Source organism: Panthera onca, chromosome A2 (assembly GCF_046562875.1).
Source record: "Panthera onca isolate mPanOnc1 chromosome A2, mPanOnc1 haplotype 2, whole genome shotgun sequence".
In the NCBI taxonomy this organism is placed as follows: Eukaryota; Metazoa; Chordata; class Mammalia; order Carnivora; family Felidae; genus Panthera; species Panthera onca.
Genome location: NC_138340.1, coordinates 112,485,275 through 112,509,126, shown reverse-complemented (window position 1 = coordinate 112,509,126; position 23,852 = coordinate 112,485,275). Strand labels below are relative to the sequence as shown.

Below are 23,852 nucleotides of genomic sequence, written 5' to 3'. Positions count from 1 at the left end.
ATGTTAACCAATGAAAGAGCCCATTTTTGGTCAGGAGGGATTTCACGAAGTAAGTCTGAGGGAAATTTATGTGACATGGAAGGTCAAAAATCCTCAAGAAATTTCCATATTACAGGTACTTAATTATTTTACCCACTGCAAATAACTATTGGAGGGATACCTCTGAGAAGAGCTACAAAAGATTAAAAGAATTATAAAATTATTATAGAAATACACTATCATTAAAAAGATGAGCAAAACGAAATAGCCCAGGCAACAGATTATGTAAATCTTATGAGAAGGCAAAAATTTATTATTAAGTGAATGATATTTCTGGTACATATAATGAATTTGGAGGCTAAAGAGATCTCTAGAGATTGGAGTGTGCTAGAAAATCTTTATGGAGAATAAAAGAGTTGAATTGATCTTCAGAGGAAGAGTAAGTTTTAAGAGAGATGAAACCAGGTTGAAGCAACAAGGAAATAAGAGAAATGCAATTTTTATTGTTCAAGTGCATCTTCTAATTTTTAATATGTGATACTGAAAACTCATTTCAATCAAGATATAGCTGTATACATATTAAGCAAAAAAGTCTGACTGTTTACTTGAACTCATTTTCCAATTTTGGCTGGCCATTTGGCTTTCATTTTCTTGAAAGCAGTACTAGGTTCACCAAGTCCACAGAATCGTTACCAGTATTTATTGAGAAATGACCAAGTATGAGTTACTCTAATCATTAAAAAATGACTTTAATATTTGTGAGATATATAGAAATTCCTTACGGTTCATGTGTAAATATTTTAATGTGTTGGTGATTCTTAAACTACTTTCCAAAGAAATAACATGTTTTCATTTCATAGTGGTAAGCCTGTTCTTAGTCATTTTAAATTTGGAAAAGTTCAACGAATCCTTTCAAATAGTAAATCTAATGGTGACCAATTTTTCAATATTTATTGTCATGAAATGTTTATTTTTCTGGAAAAAACTTGAAGATTATTAAAACTCATCAGTGCAGTTATCAGGAAATAACCTAAGAAATGCATTACTATTTAATTTGGCATATTGTTTTTAAAATTTTAAATACAAAATTGCTTTAGCCGTTAACAGATGCGTTTGATATTTTTACACATGGAATATTATCAGAAAAGAAAAAAACATCAAATGAATAATCTAGGTATATTGAGACCAAATATTCAGTGTTTAGAAAAATCTGGATAGTTGACTGAATTATTCTGTTTGTTCAGGGGTTTTATTTTGTGAAAATAAAATATAAAACAATAATGCATAAGTGTAGGTAGTCTGGGTAATTTTCAAGGAAATGTGTTCAACTGATTACTGTATAAATTTTTGAGCACTTATTTGTAAATTATAGTGACTTAAGGTAAAATAACGTTAAACATGGTAAAAAATAAACTGGCAGGACAGTTTCTCTTTTCCTGTAACATCAAAATTTGAGCAAATTTAACATTAATTTTGTAGTAGCTGTTACACTGGAGATCGAAAAGCAAACTAAAGAGTCTTGAATTGTTAAGCAATAGTGAAAATTACTTTTGGTTGTATCTCAGAACACCACTTCATCTTTGTTTTGCTTTGTTTTTGTCTAAATAACAAGAATGTCCAGACCCAGGATTTCTTCTCAATTGGCCAGATGCTTTCACCTGTCATGGCAATAGTGCTTCCAAAATTACAAATCCATTCTGGAATGAATTGTCTGCTTCTAACCCATTTTTGGATGACATAACTCAGCTAAGAAATAACCAGAAGAGAGACAATATTTCCATCTTGAAGGAAGATCCTTTTCTCTTTTTTAGAGAAATAGAAATCGGAAATTCTTTTGATTCCTCTGGCGATGAACTGGACGTGCATCAGTTGCTTAGGCAGTCTTCCCCACGGAAAGCTGGAAGATCTAAAAGTGTTTCAGAACTTTTGGACATTTTAGATGACACAGCACATGCCCATCAGAATATACATAACTCTGACCAGATACTAGAACAAGACTTAGAATGGCTTCAGAATGACAGAGAGGCTTATAAAATGGCTTGGTTAAGTCAGCGCCAGCTGGCCCGTTCCTGCCTGGATTTGAATATAATTAATCAGAGTCCTGGATGGGCCCAAACACAAGTTGCAGAGACTGTGACAGTTTGTAAGTTAAGCCACCAAGGAGGATCAGTACAATTACCTGAATCAGATATCACTGTTCATGTACCCCAAGGCCATGTAGCTGTGGGAGAATTCCAAGAGGTATCTCTAAGGGCTTTTCTTGAACCTCCACAAACGCTTAACCATGATCTTTCATGCACCGTAAGCCCACTGTTGGAAATCATGTTAGGCAACCTTAACACAATGGAAGCCATTTTGCTGGAGATGAAAATAGGGGCTGAAGTGAGAAAGGATCCTTTCAGCCAAGTCATGACAGAAATGGTATGTTTACACAGCTTGGGTAAAGAAGGCCCTTTCAAAGTGTTAAACAACTGCTATATTTATGAAGACATTATTCAAGTCAAGCTAATAGACTTGAGCCAGGTGATGTATCTAGTGGTTGCTGCACAAATTAAAGCTACTCAGTCACCAGCTGCCACCATTTGGGATTGTATCCACAAAACCACGTCAGTTGGAATTTATGGGCCCAGATATATTCATCCCAGTTTCACTGCTATTTTTATAGTTTGTGGACACAGTTATATGCCAGGAAAGCTTACAATCTCTGATATTAAGAAGGGTGGTAAAAACACATCTCCGGTTGTGTTTCAGCTTTGGGGGAAGCATTCATTCTTCCTTGACAAGCCACAAGATTTAAATATTTCTGTTTTTTCATGTGATCCTGATTTTGAAGTGAAGGCACAAGGAGAAAGGAAAGAAATTAAACAAAAGCAGTTGCAAGCAGGTGAAGTAGTTAATCAACAATTTTTATTTTCCTTAGTTGACTCCAGAGAAATGCACTTGTTTGTTTTCCGTGTTCAGGTGGAGCCTCCCAATGGTAGAGCACTTACACAGTTCTTTATCACTACACCTGATCCAGCTCCGAGCCTAAAAAGGCTCTCAAATCTGCCAGGTAATTTGCAGGAAGAGAAGAAAATCAGGTCTGCTCCATTGTTACCAACAGTGTGTATTAAATATCCCACATTTCAGGACAAAAAAATGAACTTCACCAACTATGGGGTAACCTTGAAGACAGTGCTAAGACAAAAAAAGATTGACTACTTACTTGAATATTTCAAAGGGGACACAGTAGCTCTTCTTGGAGAGGGTAAGGTAAAAGCTATTGGGCAGTCCAAAGTGAAAGAATGGTATGTGGGAATCTTGAGAGGTAAGGTTGGACTTATACATTGCAAAAATATCAAGGTGATTGCCAAGGAACAAGTAATATCTATGTCAGATAATGTCTTCACAACCAGAAATCTTCTTGAACAAATTACCCTACCCTTTAAAAAACTGACGTACATCTACTCAGTTGTATTGACCTTGGTGTCAGAAAAAGTTTACGATTGGAAAGCTTTAGCCGATGTCTTGGGTTACTCACATCTGGCACTAGAAGATTTTGATCAAATACAAGCAGACAAAGAATCGGAAAAGGTTTGCTATGTCGTAAAGAAGTTAAAGGAAGATTGCCATGCAGCTAGACACACCAGGAAGTTTCTTTATGAACTTATTGTGGTGAGTATTCCTTGATCACAGTAATATGTTTACCATAGAGAACTTTATTAACTTAGCAATATTTACAACCAAACATATGAGAGAACTTAACAAAACTCTCAGCAGTCTCAAATAAACTGAAGTCACGTTATAGCAAATATAGAGATTTTCTTACAAGATAATATAATTGATTTCTAAGTTTTAAAATTCAAGAGTGATTTTCCCAGAAACTAGGCTCCAGAGGATCATCTTTCAAAGGAAGATTAAAGATTCTGTTTGTGTTAGAGTGTAACAGTTAAGAGATCTCTTCTCCTCTCTCAAGTAGTTGAATAGCTCTTAAAATATCAGAGAAGCTTCAATAAGATGAAAGTAAATAAAAACAAACTGAAACAAGATTGATTAACTTGTCCATTGCTATCTGTCCACTATTTAGTGTGGTTTTTTTTTTAAATTTTCAGCATTGCTTTTAAAACATATCATCAGAATTTTAAAAGACCCATATCATCAATATCCTTCATATTATCAATTTGACATTTTTCGTATGCAATGCATCATAAGCCAAAAAATGATATTGCTAATTCTCTTCTTAATCCTCATGTTTTTTTTTTTGTTTTGTTTTTTTTAAACGTTTATTCATTTTTGGAGAGACAGAGCATGAGAGGGGAAGGGGCAGAGAGAGGGAGACACAGAATCTGAAGCAGGCTCCAGGCTCTGAGCTGTCAGCACAGAGCCCTTCGCGGGGCTTGAACTCACAGACTGAGATATCATGACCTGAGCTGAAGTCGGATGCTCAACCGACTGAGCCACCCAGGCACCCCTTAATCCTCATGTTTTAATAGAACTCTCAGGATCGTTGTTTTGGGTTTTTTTTTCGACATAGTATTTACTCAATGGAGTAATACAGGCTCAATGGAGAGATACAAAGTAGATAAACTGTCTTGCCTTTAAAATAGAGATTCAGTATTTTATAAAAATAAAAAGAGATATCAAGAATATATTCCTAAAATTAGCTAAAATATGAATTTATAAATAATAATAATGATAGCTAACACTCCTGTAGGGTTATCTATGTGTTTGGCCCTATGCTGAACTCCCTATACACACTATCTCAGCCATAAACTCTATGGAGTAAGTATAGCTAGCTGGTATCTTCATTGTACCAACAGAGGAAACTGAGTTTTGGGAGGCTGGCAGACTTGCCCAAGACCCCACAGTTGGTTAGTATCAAGAGGGGACTTGAGACCTTTCTGGCTCCAAAGCCACATTTGAAACCACTATACTTTCCTAAAACAGTTATAAATGTGTGTGTGTGTAAAAGTTTGTGTGAATATGTATATTGGTCTGTGTAGTAAATACCATTATAACTGGTCCTTAGGAGAGATGAGTAAGATTATACAGGCAGGTTCATAGAGAGGACAAAAGCTTTAATCAAGGTGCACATGGAGGAGAGAGATTTTTAGAGAGGAATTTATTCTGTGACATTAACAATAAAGAAATAGTATATATAAAACATTTTCTTTTCTTTATAATTTTTTTGATTCAACAGTGATACTGAGAAGGTTAAATTTTGAAAGCCCCAATATCCAGTCATTAAGTGGATAGTTTTATGATGGTGTGCCACATTCTCAATCTAGCCATTTAGAGTCATTGGCTGATCTACCTGGTTGAAGCTGCATGTGCATTTTGCAGTGATTCATTACCTTTCATTACCTCTGCCTTAGTTCACGTTCAGCGTGGACCCATAAAATCTTGAATTGGAAATTGCTTTTTTTGTTTCTCTTAATGGAAAAAAAAAGTTATTTTGGTCAGGTGGTCTGGAAGTTTAAGCCTCATCATATCTACACTATATTGGTGTATGCTAATGAATTTAGTGGCTTTGGTGACTACCTAAACAGTGCTGATGAAGAACTCATTCAAGGGAGTAGTTCCTAAAAACTCATGCTGTGCCTGAGCAGAGGCTTCAGGATTTCTGTATGGAAGGGGTATAGAGGCCATATCTTGAAACCTTATTTGCATAACAAGTACATGTTTCTCTTGGATTGTATATTAATTTGGAGTAGCTTGAAGGGAAATAATAAAGATTGTGGGTTCTAAAACCCTTAGTCATATCTTAGACATTGAGACTGGTTGTCTTTATGTACTTGACAATTCCTAAAGTACCTGAGTATCTGATTCGATTTTCATAAAGATTATGAGCAGCTACAGAAGGTGATATCACCACTGTATCCATTTTAAAAATCACTAAACAGAGATATTTTGTTATTTATCTAAAGGTCTATACTTTGTGTAATTGGATTTTAAACTCAGATTATGTAACTCCAAGTGTAAATTTCTTTTCCTTAAAGCAAGAACCTGGAATAAGCATTGCTAAAACCATTCCACAACTTACTAAAATCATCTTCAGGGGCCTGCTAGCTCAGTACTGCTTTTCCCTGAGGTCCTAGCTCCTCATCATAAATGTAAGGATGAATACAGTCAATGTCTAAAAACCATGGGTGGTCTTTCTGATGCTTCCATAGGAATGAACACTCCATGGACTTTACTAGTTGCCTTACCTGGCCATTCATTTTTACTTATTGTTTCATAGTGATAGATAACACTTTGAAATGCTGTTAAATGATGAGGCACTACTATGTTTATTTGCTTATTTGAAAAGAGAAGAGATAGATAGATAGATTTAATCCTATTTTAAAAAACATATTCAAGCCAAAGGGAAGCTCATAGATTTGTTTGAAATATGCATGGTCATTGACAAAGCTCAGACACCTAATTAAAATGAAGAAGGAAGGAAGGAAGGAAGGAAGGAAGGAAGGAAGGAAGGAAGGAAAGAAGGAAGGGAAGAAAGAAAGAAAAAGAGAGAGAGAGGGAGGAAGGAAGGAAGGGAGGAAGTGAGGGAGGAAGGGAGGGAGGAAGGAAAGGGAAAACTGATGTTTTCCATTTTGCATTGTTGAAGACTGTTTTTAATACTAAATGGTTTATATTTAGCACAATTACAATGGGGGTGAAGGCAGAGAGTTATTTTTTTTAAAGTCATCAATATAAATAGCTTTGTTCAAAGTTGTAGGAGTATCTTATTTTATGCAAGAGGCATCATTCTGGGAAGTTTTAAATCACATTTTGAAGAAAAATAGAATAATATTTACCAGCACTAGTATGCTTATTTTTTTAGAAAAATCCTGTAACCAATTCTCTGGTAAGGAAAGGAATTATTTTTTGTGGAGTGAATAATCATTTCTGGGTTGAAAAATTATAGACTGCTAGAACCTCAGGGTATCTTTGGAAGTGTCCAGTTGAACTTCCTCTTGTTCCAATTAGGATATTAAAGAAACATATTAGTTGAGTGGTTTACCCAAGGCCTTATAATTAGTCATTGAGTTGGGCTTAATTCTCCCCTAATTTTGGTCTAGTCATATCCTCTGTACTTTGCTGGTTGGATTTGCTTAAAAGTAAATCAGCTTTTTGAATTTTAGAAACCTCAAGTATACATGTGGTGAGAAAGAGAATACCAGTTTCTAGAATGTATAATGAAAAAATTAACTTATAGGAGGAAGCCAAGATTAGTTGATTTTAACTATGGTATGTAATTGTTGCTGCAGGCTCTGCTGAAGATGGATTGCCAAGGGTTAGTAGCACAGCTCATCCAAGAGGCTGCTATTCTGACATCAGCTGTCAAACTTGGAAAAGGCTGGAGGGAACTAGCTGAAAAGTTAGTGCGACTCACAAAGCAACAGATGGAGGCATATGAAATTCCTCATCGAGGAAAAGCTGGAGGTATTGCTGTTGAGGTAAGATTTCTATTTGTCTAATTAAATAGTGAAAAATTGCAGACCAAGGAAATCAAACATAAATCCATATACATGGATTCATTGAGGCAGTCTCCTAGAGGACCCACTAATTGAAGTCACTGTAGCTATAATCATCAATATTATCTGAACTAAACCTACATCTCTCCTTAAAGGCCTCAAGAACCTTTAAAATATATTGATGTTTCTCCTATTGGATTGCATTTTAACATGGTCTTTGAGCAAATAAATTGAGCAAATTAGATAGCTAGCCATTGAGTAGGCAGGGCTAATAAGAACTTGAGGCAGAGAACAGATAAACTTTGAAGAGAGGAAATGGGGCCAAATCAGAATAAAGGAGGAGGATATAATAATAAGTATTTATCAGCCTCAGTTATAGACTTAGTCACCTATGATAAATAATGTTTGGTGACAAACATTAAGGAGGTGGGTGTTGTGGGGTTGCTGGTAATGAGAGCCTGGTAATGCAAGCTAGAAGTACCTAAGAGCTTCATTATTTCCTTTGTAATTTTGTATACAGTAAGAACTATAGACATCAAATATAGAATAACAACACTTAGTACAAAGTAAATACTTACCATGCAAATATTGTTTTTATTAATATCAAAACAAATGTACACTGGTAGGCCTAGATTAGGTAAATATTTTCTCTATTTACCATAAAGAAAGAGAATCCATTTTTATTGACTTAAATGAAAATATTCTAGTGATAATCACATATAAAATGTCCTGTGTCTTTCTCTCACATGAGTGAAAGCATTTTCAAGATATTTTTAGTTAAGGAAAGGTTATCTCTCTGATTAGATGATAACTTGGTAGGAGGCAGAAGCTATGTTCCCCACTTCCTATTTGGGCATAGAGCTGGGTTTTAATTTTTTGAGAATTTTTTCTTATTTTGAAGCAACTATGCCAGCTGGGTGAGCACAACAAGACAACTTTTCCATGAAGCTTGAAGAGTCAGATCAAGTCAGGTAAATCCCAGCAGCTGCGCTGGAAGCTTCAGCGTTCCTGGAGCCTGGCTATCCAGCAAGGACTCCAAACAGACTCTTGAGGCAAGAGCATCCAGGACACATCCTCCCCCCTTTTAGATTCCTCCCCCTTGTAGACTACATTTACTTCCATATACTGAGAAGGACATTACAATCTACAAATCAGTTTTTACTGAATGAGCTAAAAGATGACACACCTTTAATAAGGAAAAAAAGAACAACATTCTGAGGGATATGCTATTCTGATATTCAAGTGAACTTGATTAATACATTGTCGATTGAGATACCACCACCTATCAGAATGGCCAAAATCCAGAACACTGATGACACCAAATGCTTTGGAGGATGTGGAACAATGGGAATCCCAAGTCATTGCTGGTGGGAATGCAAAATGATACAGTCACTTTGGAAGGCACTGTGGCTGTTTTGTACAAAGAAAGCATACCCTTAACTTATGATCACTCAATCACATTCGCTGGTATTTACCCAAAAGAGTTAAAACTTTTGTCCACACAAAAACCTGCACATGAATGTTTATAGCAACTTTATTCATAATTGCCAAAACTTCAAAGCAACCAAGATGTCCTCCAATAGGTGTCTGGGTAAATAAACTAGTAGATACAGACAATGGAACGTTATTCAGTGCTAAAAAGAAATGACTTACCAAACCATGAAAAGACATGGGAAAACTTTAAATACATATCACTAAGTGAAAGAAGCCAATCTGGAAAAAAAGCTTCACACTGTATGATACCAAATAGATGACATTCTGGAGAAGGTAAAATTATGGAGACAGTAGAGAGATCAGGGGTTGCCAGACTTTCAGGAAGGAGAAGTGAATAGGCAGAGCACAGAGGATTGTTAGGGCAGTGAAAATACTCAGTATAATATCATAATGATATCTATATTTGTCAAAACTCATAGCATATACAACACATGGATATGCAATGAATATACAATGAACCCAAGGTTAACTGTAGACATTGAGTATTTATAATATATCATTGTAGATTCATCAATTCTAACAAATATACCCCTCAGGTGGAGGCTGCTGATAACAGGGTAGGCTATAGGCTATGCATATATGCATATGCACCTATGCATAGGTGGGAGATATATGCAAAATCTCTACCTGCAAAATCTAGATATATGTGAACCTAAAACTGCTCTAAAATAATTCTTTTTAAAAAAAATGTTTATTTTATTTATTTTCAGAGAAAGAGTGCAAATGGGGGGAGGTGGGGGTGGGCGAGAGAGAGAGAATCCCAAGCAAGCCCCATGCTGTCAGCGCAGAGCCAGATACAGGGCTTGATCTTACAAACTGTGAGGTCAGGCTCAGTCTCACAAACCATGAGATCATGACCTGACCTGAAAACAAGAGTCAGATGCTCTATCAGTTGAGCCAACCAGGCAACCCTAAAAATAATTCTTTAAAAAAAGTTGCCTAACTGAAAACCAGCCTTTTTTTTCTTAGTAAGGCCTTGTTTTTAAAAGGGTTTTCTTGAGAATTATTTACCAGAAAGTTTTTATTCTCTCAGGTTTGTTAAGCATCTAACTTCTCTCTAATTGTGATTGTTTATATTTTGTCTTTCCCTAAATCTTGATGGAAGCCAACAAACAGCCTACTTTTCCATTATTTACTTTTGCACAGTCCAAATCACAAATGACTAAGTGCATGTCTAAGGTTGATAAATATTCAGAAACAGAAAGGAAAGTCCCTAGGTGTCTTTCTGGAGGTTATCATTCAATTTACTGTGGCTAATGCTGACAGTCATTGCTGTGATTCATGTTATTAAATGCTTAGAAAATTATGCATGATATGGGCCTGAACCCGTTCCAAATAATCTATGGGAGTCTAGACCACTTAAACTAAAGGGTAAATGTATGCTAAGTTTTATCCCCCTGGAAAAACAAAACAAAAACAAAAACAAGAACAAAAACAAAAACAAGAACAAAAACAAAAAACAGCTGTACAGTTTTTTTTTTTTTTCTCTCAGGAAAGAGACTACTCACAAAAATGATCAATTTACAAGTCAAGAAATGATTTTAAAACACACTGATACTAGTTCTGGGTAGGGCATGCAGAAGGAGGGAACCAGAATTGGGGCACAGAGATAACAAGGCCTGGTGGTTCCCATGCTGCTTTTGTTTCCTTTATCTCACTTCCTCAGAGGGCATACTTTCCAACATTTTCTCTCTATGTGTGCCAATGTCTACAATCGGGCTCTTCACTCACTTTCATTCTTTTTCTATTTCTCTTCTTTGCTTTTGTTCTATTTTTATTTTATCTTAAAGACAGTTATCTGGCTCTTATTCTGTTCCAGGCACTATTCCAAGAGCATTACAAAAATTAACTTTATTTAATCCTTTCAACCAAAACTTCTGGGGCAGATATTACTACTATCTAAGATACAGAGAGGCTGAGTAACTTGCTTAAACATACATACCTAGGAAGTCATGGAACCAAGTTTGGAGCACAGACTTTGACTTTGGGACCTTTGTACTTTAACCATTATGCTCTGCCCACCCACACCAAATCCAACATGGTAGCTGAGTGGCAGTGCCACGAGGTGTGGTCAGGACTGGGGGTTTAAGCAACTCATTTCATTTTTTCTTTTTCTTTTTTCAAGCCACTGTATGATACTACCAAAATTTGCCTTAGTATCTTTATCAAGCTTCAATCCAATTAAAGAAAAGAGATTATTAATAGCATGTCAGATTTTTCTTGAGTACTTTTGGCCATTTCTTATTATTTTATAAGGTGAAAAAAAAAGCTTCTCCCTGGAGACTTAGAGAAAGTCACTTTTTAAACTAACCACCTATCTAAGTTATAAGAAATGTTAGTCAACTTTTCTGATGATATTGAATTTCTAACGTAAAAACAAAACTATAAAATTTTGAGTCTTATTTTAAGCAAAATATGTTTTTGGAGTATTGCCTTTGAAAAAGAAATACATTTGTACTATACAAAGATGTTTAATCATTGCCAAGGTTTTCCAGTGAATGTTAATGAAAATTCATTGGAGTTTATTTTCCTGAACAAATTTAGAGCTTTAATTTAAAAACCAGAATCAATAAAATATTAGAAAAATAGCCCATTAAAAAAATTGGATTTTATAAGGAGAAAATGCTGGGGATTTCAGGGCTAAGATGTTCTTAGGCCTAACTTGGATACTCTTGACTTAAGCTTCTGGGATTAATGGTATGTGTGACAATTTTCCCAGTAACTGTCTTCCATTGGCCCCTGACACACAATAAAGAAGATACTCTCTCCATCTTATTCAGTCAGGACACTTACTTACCAAGGACACTAAACATTACTTCTTACTAAGTTACCTTCTACCGCACTGGGCTGCACGTCAAACACAGGCACCAATAGGCCTGTCAAGGCTGATTTCTTATCTGACCTGCCAGAATGGGCCGCCCTAATTATGGAAGCCTAAGGAAGTCAACGTTGTTAATTGTGATATAGTTTCATCTCAGAAGCCACTCACCTATAGAGAGTTATGACTGGAATGGTGTGTTTATAAGTCTTTTTGCTCAATCAGTGAAGTCTGATTTTCTGTTTTGTCTTCAGCCATATATTTGTCCCCCCTTATTTCTGACTGGCAGCTATAGTGTTCAGAGCACTTTATTCTGGGTCTAGATTTAAAGTGAGAAAGTAGAGCTAACTTTATTTATGTTTTATACACGAATAAAAGTTCTATATGGAATTCTTCCTACTTATTTAGTATCTTTCCTCTGAATCCTTGCTCTCAGTATTTAATTCATCTGTACTTTTAACATATTTACTAGGACTGTCAGTTCCCAGAATTGGAGCTTGAGGAGCTACAAAAATCACAAACAGAATGAAAAATATGATTTTTTTCTCCCTAAAGCCACATTTTATTTGGCCTGGGAATCGAGATAAATTGTTAATAACTTGAATTATTTTATTTTAAAAACGTATATGATAAGATGCTGAAATAAGTGAAAATAATGAGAATGGTAATAGTTGCAATTTATTGTGTGTTTACTGTGTCAGCTAATCATTATGAGCATTTTATTTACTGTATTTCATTTATTTTAACAAACTTTCTAAGGAAGACATTATAACCATTCACAATTTACAGATATGCAAACTAAGAGTGAATGCATTTGTGTAAATCATCCAGAATTACATGGTTATTAAGTACAGAACTGGGTTCCAGACCCAGCTATGTTTTACACACAGTCCTATCCAATATGCACAACTAATAAGTCCTTTCAGAATTAGCTAAATAAAAGAAGATCAAATTGGGAAGGAGCTGTCAGAAGACACACCCTAGTCCTGAAGGATGGATAGCATTTGGATAATTGGAGAGGATTGGAAGGAGATTTCAGTGCTTCTGGATACCAGTGACTTCTAGAGACCATTGAGGAGACTATGTGGGCTGGAGGGGAGAGGTCATTTTAGTAATTATTGGGAGATATGGTCATATATGTATATATTGGAGACAATAGAGTCTTTAATGACTGCCAGAGCATAGAGGTTAAGATTGCTGGTCTGGATTCCCGATCTAGTCTATTATCTATTAGTCTTCAGCAAATAAACTTTTTTTTCTAGGAATATTTTTTTTTGGAAAGTGATGTGAATTATACTATCTTGCTCATCGGATATTTGGAGGATTAAATGAAATAATATACATGAAATATTTGGAATAATGCTTTGCACATTGTAATAACTAAATATATATTATCTATTATTTTAACTAAGAGCAAGAGGTGAATTTGACAACTGTGTGACATTGAATGATTTTGGAAAAGGAAATATAGTAATTTTTTAGTAATATGGCTGCAAGTAACTATAGAAAGAATGTAGGCAAGGGAAAAGTCACCAATGATTTCAAGGTTTCTCTTCTAAAAACTGGTGGAATGGTAATGCATGGAAAAAATAAGAAGAAAAAAGCCTTGGCTGCTCAGCTTTTTTTACTGGTTTAACAATGTTTATTTTCCTTGGAAAATGTCTCTTGCAAAAGATAAAAGGAAGTTCTTGAACTCTTATGGTTTTCTGGCTCACACAGCAAGTCCTGGATTCTGCAGGGACATTGCATTGTCCACTTCAAGCCTTGGTACTTAACTGTATGGTTTGCTGGGCTTTTACAGTATGAGATACATTTACAATTTCTTAAAGGTGGGAAAGTATTATATGGAAATTCATCTACAAGTGGTAACATGTATAGACTAATTTCTCAGTTCTTCATTGTTTGGACTACAGATTTGACACAGTAACATAATATTTAGATTACCATAGTCTATTTTGTACAATACTATAATGCTTGTTGCTACAATATTTAATTCCAAAAATTACTCCATTTCTTGAAATGATGAAATAAAGAAACAATGACATCGCAGTGAAATTCATGGGGTAGCACATTGTAGTCATATGATCTTCTACATTATATGTCTTATTACCTACCAAAAATCAAATAGAAATAATAATCATATTAATAGATATTATAAAGTTTAAATATTATAAAGATATCTTAAATTGGATTTAGAGACACAAATATTTTATTTAGAGTTTAGGCTTTCTTTATTGAGGTTTATTTTGAGGAATCACAAACAACCAGGAATATTAGAAAAACCAAACCCCAGCTAAGTATAAGACTTAAATCAGCATTGATTAAAACTGCTTACTACTGAAATAAATCCATGGCTATACTTTAATGAAATGACTCTGGATTTATAGCTGGGTGACCTGAATTCTCTTCCTAAATAGGAGTTAGTGAGGATGGCTCGTCCAGCCGGTTTTCCTAAGATGTTAGATTGTTTTGAGTAGATGCAGGAGCCAAGTATGAGTCCTCTATCTTCCTCTGGGTTATGCTTAACCCCTGATGTTCCAAGTGGTTATTCCTAGAGGAAGCAAAGCTGGCTGTACCCAGAGACTTTTCCAAGAGAATCTTCTGTCCAAGTTTCAAACAAGTCCATGTCCCTTCTAAGGAAATAGGGACTCCCTGATAGGTTAGCCTCCCTTCTTTTCTGAAGATAATGGTAACTCTCAACACTATTTATGTACTTACCATTTAAGGTGATAGAAAACCCACCTGGATATTATAAATGATGTACTGAAGATAGAACACATGTAATAATCTTTAATAATGCAAATTTGCCTTAATACTTCTTCAGCTAATTGTACTTAAAATGAAACATTGCTCCTATACTTTTATGAGGAAAGTAAGGGGGTTATGAATCTTTTAATGTGGAAAAATGTAATCATCCAATTGTAGTTAACCAATTGCATCCTTTATGCTATTCATGTTTTATGAGCTAAAAAAAGACAGAGTGCTAAGCTCAAATCTGAATTGCTTTTATTCATGTTGCATTTCATTATCCAGAGCATTATCTAATGAGTCTTACTGGCTTCTGGGAACAAGCGCTCTAAATTTGGAAAACTATTTTTTAAATTTCTATTCCTGTTTCATTTCTTTTGACATCTCACCACTTCTTTTATTGCTCTTTTACCATTTTCTTTGTCCTCTAATGCCTGGAAGATAAACCAAAGACATTTCACACAAATGCTAGGACTTTGGAAACTGCTAACCTTTAATAGATTAAATACTTCCTGATGCTTACTGATGCTCCCTTATAGGAGATCAAAACACACAGTTGAGAAATTAACAACTCTATGCTTTTGTCAGCCTCGTGCTTCCTATTCAGAGATGAACCCATAACATCGTGAAGTTAACATTTAAAAAAATCTCAGAGTATAGGAGTAAGAGTAATGCCTGTGTGTCAAATAATTGTGTTAGAGGTGAAGAAGACTGAGAGAATTTGTTTTGTGGTTACGAGTAATTCAACAAAAACAAACCCTCAGGAGCATGCTTTCCTTTGATTTATCTACGCATTAGTGCAGAGTTTCTGCATATCATCCCTTAAATCATAACACTGAACAAGAACGGAAGAACTATTTTAAACCACTAAATAGATATATAAGATAACATAAACCTGGAAGAGATCATAGCAGTCCACAATCACTTCCAGCTTTCAGAGGAGTTAGGTCATTGTGGAAAGAAAATTTTTTATTCTACTGATTTTATTCAAACATTTCCAGAAAACGTATGACTTTGTTTTCTCTTTAATTATTACAAAGCTGAGAATACTTCGTGCCTTTTTTTAAAGAAATTAATGTTTATTTTTGAGAGTCATAGAGACAGAGTGTGAGCAGGGTGGGGGCAGAGAGAGAGGGAGACACAGAATCTGAAGCAGGCTCCAGGCTCTGAGCTGTCCTCACAGAGCCTGACGCGGGTCTCAGACCCACGAACAGAGAGATCATGATCTGAGCCTAAGTTGGATGCTTAAACGACTGAGCCACCCAGACACCCTTCCTTTGTGGCTTTTAATGTGTATTTTTGGACCTAATTTTGTAAAGTCTATAGTTAATTAATGTATGCCAGTTTCCTCTTGTGTCTTTGCCTTCGATAGCATATGTTCACCTGCTGAATAAGAAAACGTAGAATGACAGACAGAAAGAAGTGCTGAAGAAACAAAAGTAAAATATTTAAGGACTTGAGTCAAATATCATATAGCTCTGTCGCAAAGGACAACAAAACACTGATTAGACTATTTATTGCATTGATGAAGGCTGGGCTTTTGTCATGCTTTGTTAAAGCAAATCTCAATGTAGAGAAAGTTCTATTTACCATACCTGGCAGAGACTTGTTTATTTCTCTTAATAAAACATACTTTTAAAACCTAGCCCCCAAGGGGCGCCTGGGTGGCTCAGTTGGTTAAGTGTCCTACTTTGGTTCAAGTCATGATCTCACAGTTCATGGGTTCGGGCCTGCATTGGGCTCTGTACTCACAGCTCAGAGCCTGGAGCCTGCTTCAGATTCTGTGTCTTCCTGTCTTTGCCCCTTCCCTGCTCACACTCTTTAAGAAATGAATACATGTTAAAAAATTTTTTTAAAACCTAGTTCCTCAAATTTAACATTTTTCATTTGTACCAAGTACACAACTATAGCATATGCTTTAAATCCCATTTATTCTCAATTATTCTTGATATTTTCCCTGTTCATTACCCTAACTCCATAATGATTTTAACATTTGTGTGTGTTTATGTGTTCTGCTTAAAGGAAGTTAACTTATCTTCTTGAGAAATATGCTGCCTCCTTAATCTTCATCAACCCTAAATTATCTGGGTAGGGTAGGATTCAAACCAACCTCTCCTTTCAAATGTAAAATATTAGTCTTTATAGATTTTCTTTCCTTTTAAAAATAATTTATTCTCCACTGCTTCTCCTTCTAGCTTTGTCTCTCTTCTTTTAACTTTCAAATTCCAAATGTGACCCATTTTTTCTGTGGTTTCTAGTTCCTTGTCACCTGGTCCTACCTGCAGTCTGTCCTCTACCACTCTCTTCAAACTGCCTTCTCCATGGTTACTGAAGTCCTAATAGTGCCAAAATCCTGGATTTTTCTCATTTTTGCTTCATGTTTCCATATTACTTGACATTACAGGTAAGAGAGGGGCTAACAGAGAAGAGATGTCCTCAAAGAGTGGCATGCTGGCACACGTTTAATAGCTCTTCAAGGGAGAAAAAGCCCTAAATTATACCTTTGCCATCTTCCGTGGTGTAAAAACTCCTAACATTGATGTTTTCACCTCCTAATGTGATGTCACTGAATGTGGAGTTGGGAGGCTATGTGAACAACAGGCTCTGAGAAGCTGGGGTGAGCTGAATGTCCTTTTTGGAATGCTATCGATCCTTGACTTTTGCAACATGAAGTACCCTGCTTCATTTTCTATGACTCTGACACCAGCTTCTCTCCATACTTATATTGGTTCTACTTTTTTCTTTTTCCTTTTTAAATATTTATTTTATTTTTAGAGAGAGCTTGCACACGCAAGCAGGGGAGAGGGGCAGGGGGAAATGGAGAATTTTTTGTTGTTGTTTATTTATTTTTGAGAGAGAGAGAGAGAGCGCACAAGCAGGGAAGGCGCAGACAAATAAGGAGAGAGAATCCCAATACTCAGCACGGAACTGATGCAGGGCTCTATCCCACGACCCTGGGATCGTTACATGAGTCAAAATCAAGAGTTGGATGCTCAACCGACTGAACCACCCAGCACCCCTCATTGCTTCTATTTCTTGTTTGTGGTCCCTAATTGTGGACTTAATTGAGGGTTAAATTTTTCACCCTTTCATTTTCTTCCTTGGCATTTTCCTCGACTCTCATTTTTCCTCATCACTTTGGCATGATGCTAATAAACTCTTGGCTGCTTCCTGGAGGTCATCTCTCTATTCCAAAGTCTTACTGGAGATGGAGATACTCATGCCTTCACCTCATATGCATTAGGGTTAAAACTAGGTTGCCTATCTTTCTCTCACCCCAAAAGTACCCACTTTCCTTCATATCCTATTAAAAAGTATTAAATGCAAACTATATGCCAGATACTTTAGAAGGTTCTTTGGACACAGACCTGGGAAATTATTATCCATATTTTAAAGATTAAAAAATTCAAAACTCAGATACTTTGATTTACCCAAATTGACCCATCTGATAGGCATTGTAACTCAGGTGGCAACCCAGAGCTCTGACATCAAAACCCATCTTTCTTTCTGTTACACCACACTGCTTCTCAGTCAATGACCTCTCAGTTTTTATTACACTAAATGAAAACATGAAAGTAATTTTTGAGTTTTCTTAAACTGTTAATTACCAAATGCTGTCTAGTTATACAATGGGTCAGTGTTTGTGCAAGTATCTATCTCCCTTCTATGCTATAAGCTTCTAAAAACAAGCCATGCTATATTCATCATTTTATTCCTTTGTGTAACAAAATTCTTTGTAGTGGTAGCTACTCAAAAACTCTTAATTTAATAAGTGAAATAATTAATGAACAACAATGTGTTTTGAATATATTCATTGTATTTGTGCTACAATAGTGTTTCTCTGTCATCTGTATGGACAGCCACACATGATGTTATATATAGCAGATCAGATTTTGCACTAAAGGAATATTCAGGGTTAGTTTGCTTCAAAGAGAAACAGAACTGGAATGCAACAGATACACATTTTAGTATAAATCATGAACTTTACCATTGCTCTAGTGTTTTCAGCCCCAAGCTATTGTAACCCTTTCTATGTAGCTTATGGATTAGACTCCAGGAAGTCCCCAATGAGTTTAAAGCAGTATCCCTCCTTGCATTTCTGACTAATTCAGAGTACTCCTGGGGAGTCCTTTCACACTATCAGGTGTCTTAATTTGGGTTCAGGACTCAGAAGTCTATCCAAATTTCTCTGAGTTGCAAGAACTGACCGAAATGTTCTGCTATCAGTGAAAACTGCCAAATGTGAGAGTGTTATATAGCTCTCTGCATAAGTGAGTAGATAAATGTATCATTGGACTTCTGAATCTGTAGTTCCCAATTCCTGCATCACCTTGGTGTATTTCCTATTTCAAACAGCACCAAAGGACTGCTGCATGATTGAGTATGCCTCAGGGCTTTTCTATACATAGCAATCCACTGTGCTGCAGCAAGATATGTGGTGCAGAGTTGTGTGTGTGTGTGTGTGTGTGTGTGTGTGTTTACCAGGAAAGGCAGTGGAGCCATTTTGGCTGCCTCTATGATGTTACCTTGAATCTGCACACATAGTAGTGCATAAACTGAAAATTATCCAGATATGATTCTTTAAAAGACATCTGGTTTTTATGAGACTATGCCATCATCTGGGTACTGAAATGCTCTTAGATGCTATTTATCATAAAATATCTTCAAATACATCTATTTTTTTAAGTTTATTTACTTATTTTGAGAAAGAGAGTGCACGTGAGCAGGGGAGGTGCAGAGATAGAGGGAGAGAGAGAGAATACCAAGCAGGCTCCACACTGTCAGTACACAGCCCAATGCGGGGCTCGAAGTCGTGAACTATGAGATCATGACCTGAGCCAAAATCAAGAGTTGGATGCTTAACCTACTGAGCCACCCAGGCAGCCCTCAAATACATCTTTTTATCATTAAATTACTAAAGGACTTAGCATAAAATATGAGAAGGTTTTAGCTATAAACACCATTATTTTAAACAATATATGGCAAGTTGAAAAATAATGTACCAACTAGTTGAGCATCAGGGAATTTTAAATGAATGCAACATAGAATACAGGTCTCAAAGCTTTTACAGAGGGTTAGTATATACTCACTACAGAATAATTTACTTGTTTAGTGCATCTTTGCATCTGAGAAGTGGCAGGCAAGATTGAATCTGGCAAAAAGCATCTGTTAATATGCCTCAATTCATCTTCCATTGCTGAGATATTAGTGGTGACCAGCAACTGGGAGGTTTGATTTCAAAGTGACTATTCAGAAAAATAAACAAGAGAACATCTCATTCATAGTCTATCAATGATGGAAGATGCAGTTCTTTGTAAATCAGGTTGGAGAGGGTAAAACTTATATACAAAAATCTGGGATCATTTGGGATGATGCATCATAACCTCCTGGATATAGTATAATATTGATAATTATTTTCCATTCAATACCTTGCAGAATCAAGCTTCATCAATAGAGACAAAGATATGGGTGTTCATGGCTTCCCAGGAATGCCAATTTGGACAAATAACATCAAACTGTTTTTTGAGTTCAATGCCTATCCTTTTATGTAGATTAAATTGATTGAAACTCTTTATTATGGTCTTTCATTCTTTTAATTTCAATTGTAGAGTATATGAGGCTATCAGAGGAGGGTGAAAAATTATATCCCAAAGCCCTACTTCATGTGATATTACTGTTAATGGAGGCTCTATTTAAGAGGGCAGCTCTGCATAATATTGAGCTCACAGTCTGTGTTCCTGCATTTGTGATAAAATCACAAATGAATTAGTTTAGTGAACCCAAATAGGTAGAGGTAATAAAGTTTATATTCCAAATAGTCCAATTATAAGTAGTACATGGCTCGTTTTTTCATTTTCTTAGAAAAATTTATTTTAAGCTCATTGTGTTTCTGTCTGTGTGTGTGTGTGTGTGTGTGTGTGTGTGTGTGTGTGTGTGTGTGTTTATTCTACAATTTATCTTCTTTGGTCGGCCTTTGTCTTTATTCTCTCTGAGCCCGGTTGCCTTGGTTACCATTACATACATGCTCGAACATGAAGTTCCTCTTTGACGTACATTTATTTCTATGGAAACAATGATGTCATTGGTATTGGTAGGTGCTTGGGGAAAGCATAATAAAACATTGAATATTGATCTTTCTTTTGGTTATAAAATGATTCATTAAATTATTTTTAAATTAGAGAACTGTATTTTTACTTTCCTTTTAAGATTTGATCATGAAAGTACATCTTTTCTTGTTTTCCTTGCTCAAATAAAATGACTTAAAGCATTAAATACACTGTATAGCTCCTTCTTGTGATATGTCGTGTAATAAAGCTCACCATAGATAGTATTAAAATAAAAGAATCATTATTTTTACCTTAAAAATCTTTCAGAGAGTGAAAAGTTTATCTCAGTAACATCAAAAAATTACACAAAGAATTTTATATCATATCAAGGCAATGAACAATGTTTAGATGATGGATCAAGAAAAAAAAAGAGGCACTACTTGTCATTATTTTAAAATTTTTCTAGGCATAGAAACACAAAAATATAAGATGGAAGTGATAGCTATTGAAACGTTTTCTATGACATTAAGTAAGTCCATGTATAATCGGTATTCCAGTTTTTTTATGTCCTGAGAGGCTTTTTAAAACTTTTTTTAAAAGCATCTATTTTCATCTCTGTTTGTCTTCCAACTACTCCAGTCTAATTTTTTTTCCTTTATAGATGATGTGGAAACCTGCTTATGATTTTCTCTATACTTGGGGTGCTCACTATGGAAGTAGCTACAGAGACGTGTTACAAGACCTTCAATCGGCTTTGGACAGAATGAAAAACCCTGTGACCAAGCAGTGGCGAGAGTTAACTGGAGCTTTAATACTGATACATTCCTTAGAGTTTTTGAGAGCAACTGCATTCTCTACTTCTGAGGAAGTATAGGGTATGTTTTGGGGAAGAGGGAGAACGGTAGGAGGGAAATGGAGTGCGTGTGTGTGTATGTGTGTGTGTGCATGTGGTGTGTGCACACACACGCGTACATAAAGAATCTCAGAAAAGTATTACTTTTTTTTCATTTGTCAAAAAATATTTTTTCCTGGTGAAAGCACAGCTTAACACAAAAGCCAAGGATACATTTTATAATTAAACATGTAATTTTATATGTTTCAAATGCAAACATTAAGCCATTTTGTTGTTGAGAAAGGACAATAAAACCCTTGCCCCTTTCAAAGTTGCTTTAATTTCTTTAAGTCAAAACAAATGGCTGTTAGCATAATTACCTCACACAGTTACCTAGATAAACTAGAGGCTCCCAGTGTGAACACTGGAGTTTTACTTGTAGCGGGTCTAGAGAGAGGAGAAACAAACACATACTCTGTGCACAGGCACAGAGCCACAAGCTTTCTATATTCCATCTTTTTTATTTATTAGTGGAGTTTGCTAACATTATTCCCATTTTTCATCTGAAAAGACTAAGGTGGTGAGGACACTCAGGGCAAATAGCCAATGGGAAATAAGTTTTCCGTCTGCAAAATCTGGTTTTATTATTTTTTTTAAGCATAGCACATAGCAAAATAGTAAAAAACTAAAAGTGCACATTAAAACTTATAGGGACATAGTAGCAACTTCATTTTAAGTGAAACTTGCTGCACTTTTCCACCATCTATTGAAAGACTGCCAGAAAAAAAAATATGACTGATCATCAGAAATCTGTTGTTTGCATCCATGGACTAGAGTTTTCACCATCTTCCTTCCCCTAGCATCTTGGGACATAGCTAACCCTGCCTAACTTGGATTTTTTCTTCAGGATCATTGTGCAGAGCAGTTCTTTAACTCTCAGGGATTTTTAATAAGAAGAATTATTTTAAAATTTTTTAACGTTTATTTATTTTTGAGACAGAGACAGAGCATGAACAGGGGAGGGTCAGAGAGAGAGGGAGACACAGAATCCGAAACAGGCTCCAGGCTCTGAGCTGTCAGCACAGAGCCCGACGCGGGGCTCGAACTCACGGACCGTGAGATCATGACCTGAGCCAAAGTCGGACGCTTAACCGACTGAGCCACCCAGGCGCCCCAAGAAGAATTATTTTTTAAAAACCTGACTTATCACTGTTCAATGAAGCAGTTGTAACCGCCCAAAACACTGATATCTGTGGGTGTGAATGCTCATGTGCTCATACAAGCACACACGTGTGTGTGTGTGTGTGTGTGTGTGTGTGTATGTGTTTACTAGAGTGTTTCAGAAGCTTTTGCAAGACAGAGATTACATAGGGAATTAGGGCAGTGCAAATGCTAACTGCTGGTAGAGTTCACAAAGAGATGGTTTGTGCTTACTCATATGTTCAATCCTTTGGCCACATGCCAGTGTTTTTGTGCTTTGGACAGTCATTCATTTATTGTATTTAATCAACAGATGGAGTATGTGTACCTTCTCTGTGGTAGGCACGTAGATGCTTGAGGTTAATAGTGGTGGAAGAAAGAGCATGATCCCTGACTTCAGTATTGCTAAGTTATAGAGACAGGCAACAATTTAAAACACTATACAATTAAATGTAAAATTAGATCTGTAACAACAGTTACAATGGACAGGCCGGAATGCCAAGGGATATAGATATGAAAGGCCATTTATGAATCCAAAGGGTCAGGGATGTTTTCTCTGGGAAAGAAATGGTGAACCGAAGGAGGATCAAGCACTGCTTTTAGTCCAGGGAAGGTAGAAGAGGTCGTTCCTCAATGCATTGAAGCCCTGAGGCAGGAGGGAAACTCCAGAGATGCAGAGAGCCAGAGTGAAGGGTTTGAAAGGGTGAAGAAGTGAAGGAAGGAAAGACACACCCTCAAAGGTAATATAATGAGCTGAATAAGGATTTTGTTTGGGGATCCTGAATAAAACATATCCATTTGGCTAAAAAGTAAAAGCAGAATCTTTTTAGAGCTTTTAATACACCTACCCTGGGGTATTTCTTATGCTGGCAAAGGTAATTTGAATTAGGTTTAAGAACAGTCTTTAAGGCTTTCAATATTTATATTTGATAATAAGAGAACATAGCCTGCCCAGGGAGTTATGTACACACATTCAAGGACAGAATTTATTTTAGTTGAAAATAAATTCAGGGAGAGGGAGGAAAGAAATAGTTTGTAAGTTCAGGACACAATCATTTTTAGTGGTGATTTTGCTTTCCTTAGAACATTCTTGGAATCTTATTAACATGTCAGCAAACCGGAGAATTTCGGGAAGAGATAGTAAGGAATTAATAACTGGGTTTTTCCAGGCTCCAAGATCTGAGAAGACAGAGATCTTGTTAGCTGATTAGGGTAGTAAGATTAAACAAATCACTTCAGGTTTACATCGCATCATGTGTTGTGACTGTGGCTGGGAAGTTTAAAAAGAGTTTAAAAAA

General features: G+C 36.0%; 1 protein-coding gene across 1 annotated transcript; it reads left to right on the top strand.

Annotated features, from left to right (window-relative positions):
- Positions 1 to 22,537, top strand: MACC1 (MET transcriptional regulator MACC1). Its single transcript, XM_060632670.3, has 4 exons — positions 1 to 115; positions 1,592 to 3,633; positions 7,209 to 7,397; positions 21,184 to 22,537. The coding sequence occupies exons 1-4, from the start codon at positions 1 to 3 to the stop codon at positions 21,394 to 21,396; spliced, it is 2,559 nt and encodes an 852-aa protein (XP_060488653.2). The 3' UTR covers positions 21,397 to 22,537.
- Positions 22,538 to 23,852: the final 1,315 nt, after the last annotated feature.